Source organism: Oncorhynchus tshawytscha, linkage group LG09, assembly GCF_018296145.1.
Source record: "Oncorhynchus tshawytscha isolate Ot180627B linkage group LG09, Otsh_v2.0, whole genome shotgun sequence".
Taxonomy (NCBI): Eukaryota; Metazoa; Chordata; class Actinopteri; order Salmoniformes; family Salmonidae; genus Oncorhynchus; species Oncorhynchus tshawytscha.
Window position 1 is genome coordinate 86,294,835 of NC_056437.1, and position 13,963 is coordinate 86,308,797.

Consider the following 13,963-nt stretch of genomic DNA (forward strand, 5'->3'; position numbering starts at 1 on the left):
CTGAATGTTCTTGTTTTGCAGGTGTTGTTGTGATATCAGACTGGATCATGTAAAATCTCTGAGTTTACAATGGCAAGGTTCTTCATGCACTGCATTGTCACGCCTTGGTCGTAGTATATTGTGTTTGTCTTCATTTATTTGGTCAGGCCAGGGTGTGACATGGGTTTTGTGGTGCGTTTTTGTCTTAGGGTTTTGTGGGGTGTCTAGCATAGTCTATGGCTGCCTGAGGCGGTTCTCAATCAGAGTCAGGTGATTCTCGTTGTCTCTGATTGGGAACCATATTTAGGTAGCCTGGGTTTCACTGTGTGTTTGTGGGTGATTGTTCCTGTCTCTGTGTTAGTTGTCACAAGATAGGCTGTATAGGTTTTCGCGTTACGTTTGTTGTTTTGTATTTGTTCGTTTGTTCTTCTTCATTAAAGAACATGAGTAACCACCACGCTGCATTTTGGTCCGCTCCTCTTTCAACAGACGAACGCCGTTACAGAATCACCCACTACACCAGGACCAAGCAGCGTGGTGACAGGCAGCGACAGCAGAAGCAACAAAGAGAGGAATGGACATGGGAGGATGAATTGTTCGGAGAAGGACCCTGGGATCAGCCAGGAGAATATCGCCGCCCCAAAGAAGAACTGGAGGCGGCGAGAGCTGAGAGGCGTTGGTATGAGGAGAAGCAACCGCGGCAGCAGGAGCAACAATATCGGGACTACACTACTTGGGAGGAAATAGACAGGTGTGCGTTCGACCCAGGGAGAGTGCCGGAGCCCGCCTGGGATTCGCTGGAGCAGTGCGAAGAGGGTTATAGGAGAATGGAGTTGGAGAGAAAAGCACGGCGGCGCGGAAGGAAGCCCGAGAGTCAGCCCCAAAAATGTATTGGGGGCTCAGGGAGAGTGTGGCAGAGTCAGGAGTCAGACCTGAGCCAACTCCCCTGTTTACCATAAGGAGCCAGGGATGTTATCGGAGCTATCGGCGAAGCTGAGGGCTGAGTCTGAGAGGGTCGAGGAATTATTGGACAGAATGGAGGAGATTGCACGGATGGGAGATGAGGAGACACTCGAGGAGGTGTTAATAGAATTGGAGGAGAGTGAAGAGAGAGAGCAGTTGATTTGGCGTAGTATGCAAGATATTCGCCTGACGGAGCGTGTCGGGGATTTGATGGCACCTGGGTCAGTGCTCCATACTCGTCCTGAGGTGCGTGTTAGTCGGCTGGTGAAGATTGTGCCAGCCTCACGCACCAGGCCTCCTGTGCACCTCCCTAGCCTTGCACGTCCTGTGCCAGTCCTGCTCTCAGGCTCTCCAGTACGCCTTCACGGTCAGGTCCATCCTGTGCCACCTTCACACACCAGTCCTCCGGTGGCAGCTCCCCGCACCAGGCTTCCTGTGCGTGTCCTCAGCCCAGTACCACCAGTTCCAGCACCACGCACCAGGCCTTCAGTGCGCCTCGCCTGTTCAGTGCAGCCAGAGCCTTTCTCCTCTCCAGTGCTGTCGGAGTCTCCCACCTGTTTAGCGCTGCCGGAGCCTCCCGCCTGTTCAGCGCAGCCAGAGCTTTCCTCCTCTACAGCGCTGCTGGAGTCTCCCGCCTGTTTAGCGCAGCCAGAGCCTTCCTCCTCTCCTGCGCTGCCGGAGTCTCCCGCATGTTCAGCGCTGCCAGAGCCTTCCTCCTCTACAGCGCTGCTGGAGTCTCCTGCCTGTTCAGCGCAGCCAGAGCTGCCAGCCTGCATGGAGCAGCCAGAGCTGTCAGTCTGCTTGGAGCAGCCAGAGCTGTCAGTCTGCATGGAGCAGCCAGATATGTCAGTCTGCATGGAGCAGCCAGAGATGTCAGTCTGCATGGAGCAGCCAAGACTGCCAGTCTGCATGGAACAGCCAGAGCTGTCAGTCTGCATGGAGCAGCCAGAGCTGCCAGTCTACATGGAGCAGCCAGATCCGTCAGTCTGCCAGGATCCGCCAGTCAGCCAGACTCTTCCAGATCTGCCAGTCAGCCAGACTCTTCCAGATCTGCCAGTCAGCCAGACTCTTCCAGATCTGCCAGTCAGCCAGACTCTTCCAGATCTGCCAGTCATCCAGACTCTTCCAGATCTGCCAGTCAGCCAGACTCTTCCAGATCTGCCAGTCAGCCAGACTCTTCCAGACCTGCCAGTCAACCAGACTCTTCCAGATCTGCCAGTCAGCCAGACTCTTCCAGATCTGCCAGTCAACCAGACTCTTCTAGATCCGCCAGTCAGCCAGGATCTGCCAGATCCAACTACCTGCCTGAGCTTCCTCTCAGTGCTGAGCTTCCTCTCAGTGCTGGGCTTCCTCTCAGTGCCGGGCTTCCCCTCAGTGCCGGGCTTCCCCTCAGTGCCGAGCTTCCCCTCAGTGCCGGGCTTCCCCTCAGTGCCGAGCTTCCCCTCAGTGCCGAGCTTCCCCTCAGTGCCGTGAGAATTCTAACTGAAGACACAGCTGTGTATTACTGTGTCAGATATAATGACACACAGTGGTGTGAAGCAAAGAATGACCTGTACAAAAACAACAAAGATGTTTGTTGCATGAAACCATCGTTCCCTAAGGATTACCCAGTTCACATTGTCACAGTCAAAATAGACACTTCCTGGGAATGAGATAAACTGTCTGAAAAGCTTTATACATCATTAGAATCATGTATCTGCAATCATATGTTAACCATGAGTAACAGACATGTGCATGTAAGTACAACATATGTTTCATGTTTATAAGCAGGTTATAAGTAGAATTTTTTAATTAAGCGAATCAAAGTTTGTTATTTGTTAAATTAGTGCTAAAGATTGTAAACATCCAAACCATTCATAATGATGTTGACTAAATAACAACTATTATAGGTTAAACCATTCATAAAGATACTGAATAAATAACAACTATTAAAGGTTAAACCATTAATAATGATGCTGACTAATTAACAACTATTAAAGGTTAAACCATTCATACTGATGCTGAACACATAACAACTATTAACGAAGGTTAAATCTTTCATACTAATGCTGATTAAATAACAATGATTTTGAGTTAGGTAAAAATTAAAGCATTATTATAAGAAAGGCATATTATAAGAAAGGTTCATACATGTTTATAGCAGTTATAAAGAATTGTACCAGCAAGATTTAGGTAAAATGTTCTAATTCAAAATAATAAATACATTTTCTATAATATATATTACATAACAGTTTCCTGAAGGTAAACAATATTGTAAAACATTCTAAGAAATAATAGATATGTGTATGATCACCTATCCACAACCATCTGAATGTGTTGCTGTCCTCATAGAGCAGGGGCCTGTTGCACAAAACTAGGATAAGGGATTAAGCCAGGATATCTTGGTGATCCTGGCTCAATTGATCCGTAATCCGGTTGCACTAAAGATGGATAGGGGGCAGGAGGATATGTTATGGTATAAATTACCATGGAGATTTATTCTGTGGAGCTAGCCTGCTCCAGACCAGGCTAAATTCCAGGATCTATTTAATCTCATCCCGAATGTCAGTCAGCAGTCACCACAAATGGAAACCAATAGTTATTTCACTGCTCACTATACATTGTTATCACATAACTAGACCCACTGTTATTATTTAAACGTTTGTGATCATTAATTTCAATGATTTTGGATAAAAAAAGATTTTTAGATGATGTTGCTATCATTAGATAATTTACAGTTTCCCATAGACTATAAGGCTATATATAAAATGATAGAATATTAGGGCCACAGAGGGGAAAAAAACACAAGTCATAATATTGTAACCAGTTGTTTTAAAGGAGGACAGTTGTTAAAATGACAGATGTGGGGCATTTCGTGAAATTGTACTTCAGTATGGTTTCATAAACAAAGACATGCTGATGTGCCAGAATATTAAGTATCACATTGTCATAAGTATCAAAACTGTAAAAACAATATGTAGCTTTTCTGCAGAAAGAACCAGCCTCATAAATTTATGACTTTATCCTTTTTCTTCAGTGTGGCCCTAGTACTCTGTCATATAAACAAATACACATTCCATATGAATATAAAAACACAATGTGTAACATTATGTTCCTTTATTGAATAAGGACAAAACAAAGCAGGTAAACCATCAGCTCCTTTCGAAACTGAAGTCACAGTGACTCTACAAGATGGAAAGCACAGAATCCAAGCATATTATACAAAATGATACATACACATTCAAAGGTCTGTATAACACACCCTGCATGTCTGCACACTAAAATAAATGCAGGACAAATCCATACACATCAACTGAACAGACAAAAGAATGGATGCAGTAGCCTCCCTGCAGCCTTGTATTACACACAGTATACCGCACAAACATCATAAGAGGCCAAATTCGTCAAAAAACGAACCCAAAAAAACCCAAATTCCTCTGCCACCGCAGGACATATTTAACCAAAATTGAAAGCACACATACTAACTAAAATAATTCAACACATATTGGTCCCTCAGCAGCCGACCACTGTCGTCATCAGGGAAGATTGCCGGATTGTCCCAGTCCATGGCTGGTGGCACTCTGGGGGCCCTCTCCTTCCTCAGGCAGGCCACATTGTGGAGGACAGCACAAGCCACAGTAATATCACATGCCCTAACAGGGCTGACCCTTAATTTGTGAAGGCAGTGAAAGCGTGCCTTCAGGAGGCCAAAGGTCATTTCAACTCTGGCCCTGGTCCTGGCATGGGCATGGTTGTAGGCCTGCTGTGCTTCCTGGGGGTCTGTGAAAGGTGTCAGGAGAAAAGGCTGGCAGCCATACCCCCTGTCTCCCAGCAACACACCAGAGAATTCACCTGTCAACACAAAATCTCATCATTACTACCTCATAAACACAGTGATATTCTTGACACAGCCATGATGGTTATAAATAGGGGTTGTGTGGCTTACCTTGTGATAGATTTCAGAGGCCCGAAAGATTCTGGAGTCATGGACTGAGCCAGGCCATTTTGCCACAACATTGCTGATCACACAGTCAGCATTGCAGACCATCTGAAATCATAAGATGAGGAATATTACACCAATCAATGCACATCACTGGCAATGCAGAGTGTTCGTCAATGGACAATATCAAAAAGTTATGTTCACCTGAACATTAATGCTGTGAAAGGATTTCCTATTCACAAAATCGGCCTCATGGGCACCTGAGGGGGCTTTTATCCTTATGTGTGTGCAGTCCACTGCACCAATGACATTGGGGAAACCTGTCACACAAAGTAATGAGTATCCTACTATGTGTTAACAGTTGTCCTGTAATTTGTAGATCCTCTTACCTGCAATCCTATAGAACTCCTCTTTGATGTCACAGAGTCTTCTGTGGCCAGGGAAGGAGATGAAGACATCTGCTAATGCTTTGATAGCCAGACACACACTCCTTATTGTGCGGCAAATTGTGGCCTTGTTCAGCTGTTCTGCATCCCCCACTGAGTACAGGAAGGCTCCACTAGCAAAAAAGCGCAAGGCCACACAAACCATTTGCTCCACACTCAGTGCATGGCTCCGTGCAGTGCGGTGCTTAATCCTGGGACCCAGTAGTCTGCATAGATACCTGATGCCATCTGCAGAAAACCTGTATCTTTCATATAGATGGTCATCAGGGAAGGCCAGTGGGTCCAACCGGTCCCTGAAGACCCTTTCTCGCCTGAAGGCTCTCCTCAGCACAAGTGCTTCTTCATCCACCACATCTCGCACGAATGGGCATGCCATTGTCAGAGCAGAAAGGAACACACAATTTTGGGCCTTCATATAGGCTAGTGGCCACACCTGGTGCTGGGGGTGGGCAAAAGAGGGCGATGCCTTATAACGATGACTTGGTTGTACTGATTGCTGGGAAAATAAAAAAAACCTTAGAAAGATGCCACCGTCCTGTGTGCTCACAATAAGAGCTCATATGTCATGGCTCACTTGACTTTACGAGAATATACCTAATTTTTATTTTGAGCTGTGTCATCTTCTTGGAGCTGGGGGAGGAAAGAAAAATAATGATTAATACATTTGTGTTACAGTTAGCATACAGTGTACATTGAAGGCATATCTCACCTCCCTCTCAAGTTTTTTTATTTCAAGGTCCAGTTTCCTAATTGTCCTCTTTTTTATTTCGAACTCCAGTGCAAGATTTTCCATCTTTTTCTTCTTGTACTGAATGTCTATGTCTGCCAGTTCTATTTGGCGCCGGAGGTGGTTGCCATACAACTTTCTGATAGCTTGTGAGCTCTGTGAACACAATACAATTAGCGCAGCTGGAATTTGGCAGGATGTGGTGTCCTTTTATTAATACGCACTATGTTGCCAGGCTGGTTTTCCCACTGTATAGCATCTGGGTCCTGTAAAAGAAATTAGATTTTTTGATTTTGATGAAGACTCCTCACCATTGTAGAGTAAATAGTACTTTCACAGTCTTAACATGATACCTCATGCCTTCTGGAATCCAGAGAGATGGTCTCCTCCTCATCATCGTCTCCATCATGTGCTGTTGCTGCTGCACTGGGGCCTTCACCCTATCACATTTAATCGGATTCATATTGAAGCTAGTAGACAAGACATGCCAGGCCTACAGTATGCCTTTGATGGAGTACTCACTGGATCAGCATCGTCTGGTGCTTGTGCTGGTGGCTCTAACAGGAACACAGTGCTGCCAGACACTGCAAGGCAATAGGTAAACCAAAGTCAGACAGTCCAAATTGATTCAATATGAATGTGGTTGTATCCCATGTAGAGATGGAAGGACATACCTTGAATGAAGCGGGTGGCATCTTGGGAGGAACCTATGCTCGTCTCTTTCCCCCAGGGATCCCCTCTAAGACGGGCCTGCCTTTATTTAGCTCCAAGGCCATGTCCTCTGCTGGGGTAAGGTCAGCCTTTGGTGACCCACCACCCGTGCCTTGTCTGTGGGTATTCTTTTTCACTGCTAAAACAGTACAGACAATGTGTGAGCAGGCACCTTCTGGGTACAATATATGCTTGTGCTTTGTTAAATATTAGTCAGGGACCATACCATTCTGCAGAATGTTCTTGTATTTGATTTTGACCTGCTGCCATGTCCGTTTTGGCCCGTTCATGTTTAATCTACACACACACACACACACACACACACACACACACACACACACACACACACACACATTTAATGGAGTCACACTGCAAAAATTACTTGGTATTTTTGTCTTGTTTTCAGTAAAAATATCAAAAAATTTATCATAGCTTTATACAGTGTGATGGAGTTACTTTACACAATTTCACTCATATCTGCAGTGCATTTCAATAAAAAATTTAACCGTTTCATAATTACAGTACAACTGCATTTTTGGAGATGTGAATTAAATATTTGAATTGTAATTGTGATGTTTCAGCGGAGCGGTGAGTGTGTAATTGTGCACTACTTACGCATTCAGGCGGTCTGCAATACTTTGCCACGCTTTTTCTCTTTGCTTTATCACTGTGGCGGTGTTGCCTTTCTTCTTAATTATATCTTTTACCTCCTCCTATGCCTCCATGAGGATTTGTGCTTCCGACGGGGAAAAGTACGCGGCTCTAGTTGCCATGGTAAATCAGTTAATCTGTGATCTGTGGCGGGGTCTATTTGAGTGAGCCGTGAGCGCGCACCTATCCAGGATTGGTTTCACCTGGCTTAATGAATCCGTGTCTGCTCATCCTGGCTTGGTCTTTGTGCAACCAATTAAGCCTGGACGCACATGTTTTGGCTTCATTGAGCTCAGCTGAGTCATTTATCCCGGATGTCTTAATTCTACTTTTGTGCAACAGGCCCCAGGTGTGTGGTTCTGGTGGGAGGTTTTTGTTATGGTGTGTATCACTGTGACTATATGGGGGCCACAGTGATATTACATCGTACAAAAACCCTTTGCTCCTGTATGGACTGAACAGGTCAAATAATTACACCCCAGGACAATGGTATCAATGTAAACCTAATGAAACCTCACCATAAACAGGATTCTGGCCATAGCCATGATATTTGGTTTCATACTGTAACACTTAAATCCATACATTTGCAAACAACTGTTACAAACTAACAATGGATACACCTTTTGTCAGAAACAATAATCCACCAAATCAAAGATGAATATGATACTGTTAGAGTCTTTAGTATTGTTATAATATATTGTATTATGGATGGTTTTATGTTTCTTATACCTCACTGAGAGCAGACAGTGTCATATGGAATCCCTATGAAGATGTGAAGGAGGTGTTTTTGTGCTGGGGTATATCACTGTGATATGGGCTGGGGGGCACAGTGAAATGAGGCTGTACAAAAACAGAGACAAAACCTGCATTATATCTGCATGAGGATTGGGACAATGGGGAGAAACCATACAATATTCTTCAAATGATCGTCTGATATTGATATAACCCCATTGTAAATTGTTTTACAATTTTTTAAAGTATATTTTGATGGAGTGATGTCATGACATGGACCTAAGCATTTTTTTTTTTATGTATACAAAACTGAATTCACAACATCTGTCCTCAAGAAATCAGGTGTTTGATAATATTACAATATTGCATTATATTTTCATCTCTATTGGATTCATTATCATGACTTTTAAGCTGCCTATTTAGGTGCAGGGTTTTGGTACAGGCAGTGAATGGAGACAGAGCACTGTGATGCTTTTGGCTACTGGGGTAAAGGGACACAAGTCACCGTCTCAACAGGTAAGCAAACTTAAATGTATTATATCCATAGAATGTTTATTTTACCCATTCTATTTTGTGTGTAGAAAGAACATATTTTTGTCTTTTTCATTTTTCAGATGCAAAATGTAATTGAAAAGACCTGTTCGTAGTCCACTAAAGAAATGGTTTACATCAATTTGCCTATTTCCTTGAAAGTCAAATAGTTCCTCAAATTCTAGGTTCTGCTGTTGTAGAATAATGCAGGAGTTTGTTTCCTAGACTCTTATAAATAGAAAAACATTAGTTCCTCAGAAATGTACAGTCTAATAGAAAAGGTTACATATTGTGGAATTACATTGTTGACCAAGTTTGACTCTGTGACAATGTAGTATCTATTTAGATTTGTTTTTACAAACCAATGTACTTTGAAGTTATCAAGATCAGTTGAAACTGATTGTTGTAAAGAGGGTGGTTTTTGTATTGCTTGGCATATGCCCTTGTCACACTGTGTATGGATACTTTGACTATTGGGGGAAAGGAACAACGGTCACAGTCTCATCAGGTAAGCCATTGTTTTTGTGAGTTTTATTAATGCAATCAAATTGTTGTAGTTTGAAGATAAACCATGGTTTTATGGGGAAAAGTGGACATTACTACTTGGATAATGTTGTTAGTGTAACACACCTAGGTAAGGCAGTATATTGTTTGTTCATCTGTCCACATACGTCTTGCACTTTTTGCGGTTGATGTTTATTTAGTTGACTATGTAGGCTTTGCTTTAGGTCAAACACTACCATGTGAAAATGAAAATGTAGGCATTCATATTGGAGTCTAACACATAAACTGATTATAGGTATAATAATAAAAGTTAATCTTAGTCTATATTGATTTGAGTATTAATTGTCATCACCTTAATCCATATAAATAATTACATTAAAATGTTTATTAGTGGAAAAGCATGTTTTATTTTACAGTTCTGTTTTCACTGGTAAATGTGTCTACAGTTGAATGTGTTAATGTGCATTTAATTGTGCCTTCCTGTATTATACCTTTTCTAAAATGTTTATTCTATTCTTCTGAGCCAGTGACTTTATGTTCGTATTCTTATATTGTACTATTTCTCATTGTTGCATTGTTGAGAAGGAACCTGAAAGTAAGTATTTGTAATACACTACATACAACTAATAAAAGTAGAAACATAGTGGTAGTTATGCAACAAAGAATACAAGACAGCCAACTACATGGAACTAAATGGTGCCTTATAGTGTAAGATTAAATGGACAAGTAGTTCTCAGGTTATAACTGTGTAATGACCATTTTACCATGGTAATTCCTAGTAGTTACCTGGTCATTTTGTACATTCAAATCAAGTGTTGCCTTTCTTTCTTTCTTGCAGCAGCCACAGCCCCCCCTACTCTACTCACTCTTATGAACTGTGGAACCCCTTCTAACGACCACTACAGCATCGGTTGTCTAGCTACCGGCTTTTCATCTTCCTCACTCACCTTCAAGTGGACAGACGCCAGCGGGAGTGCACTGACGGACTTCGTCCAGTATCCGGCAGTCCAGAGTGGGGGAGCCTACATCGGAGTCAGTCAGGTCCGTGTGGCTAAGAACGTCTGGAAAAACTCAAAGTCTTTCAATTGTTTTGTGGAACATCTTGGAAGTGAACAGACAGCAGTCATCAATAAACCAGGTAAGATCTGGTCATTAAATATATTTTCTTTATGAAGTTGGTTCTATTTTTCTAAAGATTGCATTTTAATGTTTGTGATGTAAACTATTTCTGTTTAGAAAACCTGATTCTAAAATGATACTTGGTGTTTACCCTGGATGTCTTATTTCTATAAGGGGTTAAACTAACATGCAGACATTTTCTTTACCTCCCGCTACACAGTCTCAAAGTCTCCATCAGTGTCTTTGCTTTCGGGGCCCATTGGCACCACCCAGTACCTGATGTGTATGATTGAAGATTTCACCCCCAATAAAGTCACTGTCACCTGGAAGAAGAATGACATGGAGATGGAGGGCCAGACCCCTACTGTAGGCCTACAGCCTTCAGGCACCTACTCAGCCAGCAGTCTGCTGAAGGTCAACAAAACTGAATGGAACAACAAGGTCAAGTACAGCTGTGTGGTGCAGCACCAGGGACAACCCACCATCAAGACAATCTCCAAAACAGGTCTGTACATAGGAGAAGACTCTACTACAAATAATGTCATGTTCACATACAGTATATATATTATTTAGTGTAGTTTCTCATCAGTAATATGTCCTGATTTTATACTGCTTCTCTCCCCTTTCAGAACCACTGATGGTGACTCTGAACCCACCGAGTGTGAAAAATGTGTTCATGGACAACCAAGCAGTGCTGAACTGTGTCATCAGTGGTACAGACCAGAACACAGTGGCTGGTACCACTATCACCTGGCAGGTCAATGGAAATAACGAGACAAAAAAAATAGTTGAATCAAAGGGCAACCTGAACAGCAGGGTCAGTACTCTGACCATAGACCAGACAGAGTGGACCAATGTGAACAAAGTCCAGTGTTCTGCCAAGAAGAGTGGCGAAGACACACCGGTCATTCAGGACATCAGCTTCACCAAAGGAAGTAGGTCACTGAAACATCTCAATGTGGTTGTGATTAGTGGTCACATACTCCAGGTTCTGGAGAGGGAGACACAGGATGTGCAGACTTTTGCTCCAGCCCAACGCTAACATACCTGAGTCAGCAAATCAACTAATCACTAACTAATTATCACCTTTGCTTAGTTGAATCAGGTGTGTTAGTGCTAGACTAGAACAGAAACCTGAACACTCCTGTGTTGCTCCAGAACCAGGGTTAAGGACCACTAGGTTGATTTTAAACTGATATTCACATACTGGTTTTCATATGTACCTACACATACATGAGTGTAACGTTTCTCCTTAAAATTAATCCTCTTGTAGGTCGAGCCCCTTCAGTGTCCGTTCACCTTCTCCCAGAGGAAGACACCAAGAAGGAGGGGGATGTGACTCTGGTGTGCCTGGTGGTCAGCCCGTCTCTCTGTGACGTCTACATCATGTGGAAGGAGGACAGCAGCGAGTACCAGGATGGGGTCACCAGCCCTCCTCAGAAAACCCCGGAAGGCAACTACTCTGTCACCAGTGTCTTCACCGTCAAAAAAAATAAGTGGGAGGGAAACTCGGTTTTCACATGTGCCGTCAAGCACAGCTTGGACAACAACACAGCACCTCAGGAGAGGAGTGTGTCAAAGTCCATGGGTAACTCATGTGAAGACAAGTGATGTTAACCTGTGTGTTGTGTCGTTGTGTCTCCTTATTGACTCCTCTGTGGGTCAGAATAGCCAGTTACAACGTGTATCCCCTGTTGTCCTCTATGATGTTTTCATTGTTGTCCTTGTTGAGTTAAAGTTAACATGTTAGTGTTGTCATTGTTTTGTTGACTGTAAACATATTGTTTATTGTGATATTGTCCAGTCTAATGTGGTGTAAAATGTCAGTCCTACTGCACAGTCTTGTGTTGCCGTTGTTGTCCTTTGTCGTTGTTCAATGTGTCTTCTTAATGTGGAGGCTGGCTAATAAACAATACCGCATATGAGATCACATGGTTTGAGGTTCGTATATCAATTGCTTAAAGTCTTAGAACATATACTGGTCTACTGTACATCAAACATAATGAAGGCAATTGTCATGAAAAGACAACAGTACTAAATAGGCTACATAGTAGTATTATGCTTCCAGTAAGGTGGTCATGGATGTACTATTTAGTGTATTGGTGTAGTTTGACATAATGTCAGTGGGTGTGCATGATAATATTAGGCCAAGATATGAGTCTGCACAGATCAGTTGTATGTGTTCTCTGTGGGTTGATGTGTGTGTCTGTGTACATATCATTTGAACTCAATTAGCTGTATTTGTTAGAATATGATAAAGACTAATACAATACAGGTTTACAATACACAGATACACATGAACACGCATGAACACATACAAACACACATGAACACACAGACACACACACACAGACACACACACACGCAGACACAAGTATACATCCGTTCCTCACCACCTGTCTCTCTCCCTGTTCTCAGCGAACATCCTACTGACTGAGCCTGAGGCGGGCTTTGCTCTGAGCTGCACGGACAATGTTGAGGATGAGTTCGGCAGCTTGTGGTCCACCACCTCCTCCTTTATCATCCTCTTTCTTCTCTCCCTCACCTACAGCACAGTACTCAGCCTGGTCAAGGTACTGACACCACTTATTTCACGTGATTGTAGACTTCTGATGAAGGCCATTGGCAGCTGAAACGTCACAATTTTAAATAAAATCATTATTTATGAAGTGTTTAATTGAATGTGAGCATTTCACTACACTAGCAATAACATCTGCTAAATATGTGTTTTTTTCCCTTCATTTAACCAGGCAAGTCAGTTAAGAACAAATTCTTATTTTCAATGATGGCCTAGGAACAGTGGGTTAAATGCCTGTTCAGGAGCAGAACAACAGATTTGTACCTTGTCAGCTCGGGGATTTCAACTTGCAACCTTTCAGTTACTAGTCCAATGCTCTAACCACTAGGCTACCCTGCCGACCAATAACATCTGATTTGATTTGATTGAGAGCGAGAGTTGCTCCTTACTGAGGAGAAACTCTTTGTGGGCCAAAGGTAACCCACGTTGTTCCACTTTGCTGTCTGTTTACTGTAATAACCTGTATCTGTCTCTGCCTCTTTGCAGATGAAGCAGTGAAGAACACATGATGGACTGCAGAGATAGATGTGTCTAGATTAGAAAGATGGTCTGGGATGGTTATGGCACAGTGTTCTTCAGTAATAATGTTATGTATATATCCAATACATTATTGATTATGATTGATTCATTTTGTTGATCTCAATATTATGCAAGCATTGTGGTGATGTGTTATTTTTCCTTCATTGATTTCTATTGTACACTATCTTTAAATCTAAGTGTATCCTCTGATGTCTCTGTGATCTTTTTCACTTTAATAAAGTCTAAGATTTAGCTAGTCATTGTCTTTTTACTGAGACATTCACTGGATACTAATCCTGGGAGATCCAAAAACATCACTGATTTCTGCTGGGAGTGTTTCTGCTTGGCAGAGTTTTCTATGGAGGCAATTTACAGCTGTATTCCCTCCCAGGACAGATTTAAACAACATTAGGCTATATCTGTAATACTCAACTAAGACTTAAACATTCTGTTATCAGTTGATCTGAGGGGGTTTCTTGGTTCTCTAACTTGTCTAACAATAGTGTCATGCAAAAGCAGCTTCCTCTCTCTCTATCCCCTTGATACCACACCTGTGGCACTGAAACTGTCCAGCAACTGCCAGG

The 13,963-nt window shown here is 42.8% G+C and overlaps 1 gene segment (V, D, J or C); it reads left to right on the forward strand.

The window, feature by feature from the left end:
• Nucleotides 1–8,188: 8,188 nt before the first annotated feature.
• LOC112226242 lies at nt 8,189–13,635 on the forward strand. The segment is given in 7 exon segments: nt 8,189–8,644; nt 10,002–10,301; nt 10,503–10,787; nt 10,912–11,217; nt 11,556–11,870; nt 12,701–12,855; nt 13,347–13,635. Coding segments are annotated over 7 exon segments (1,440 nt in total).
• Nucleotides 13,636–13,963: the final 328 nt, after the last annotated feature.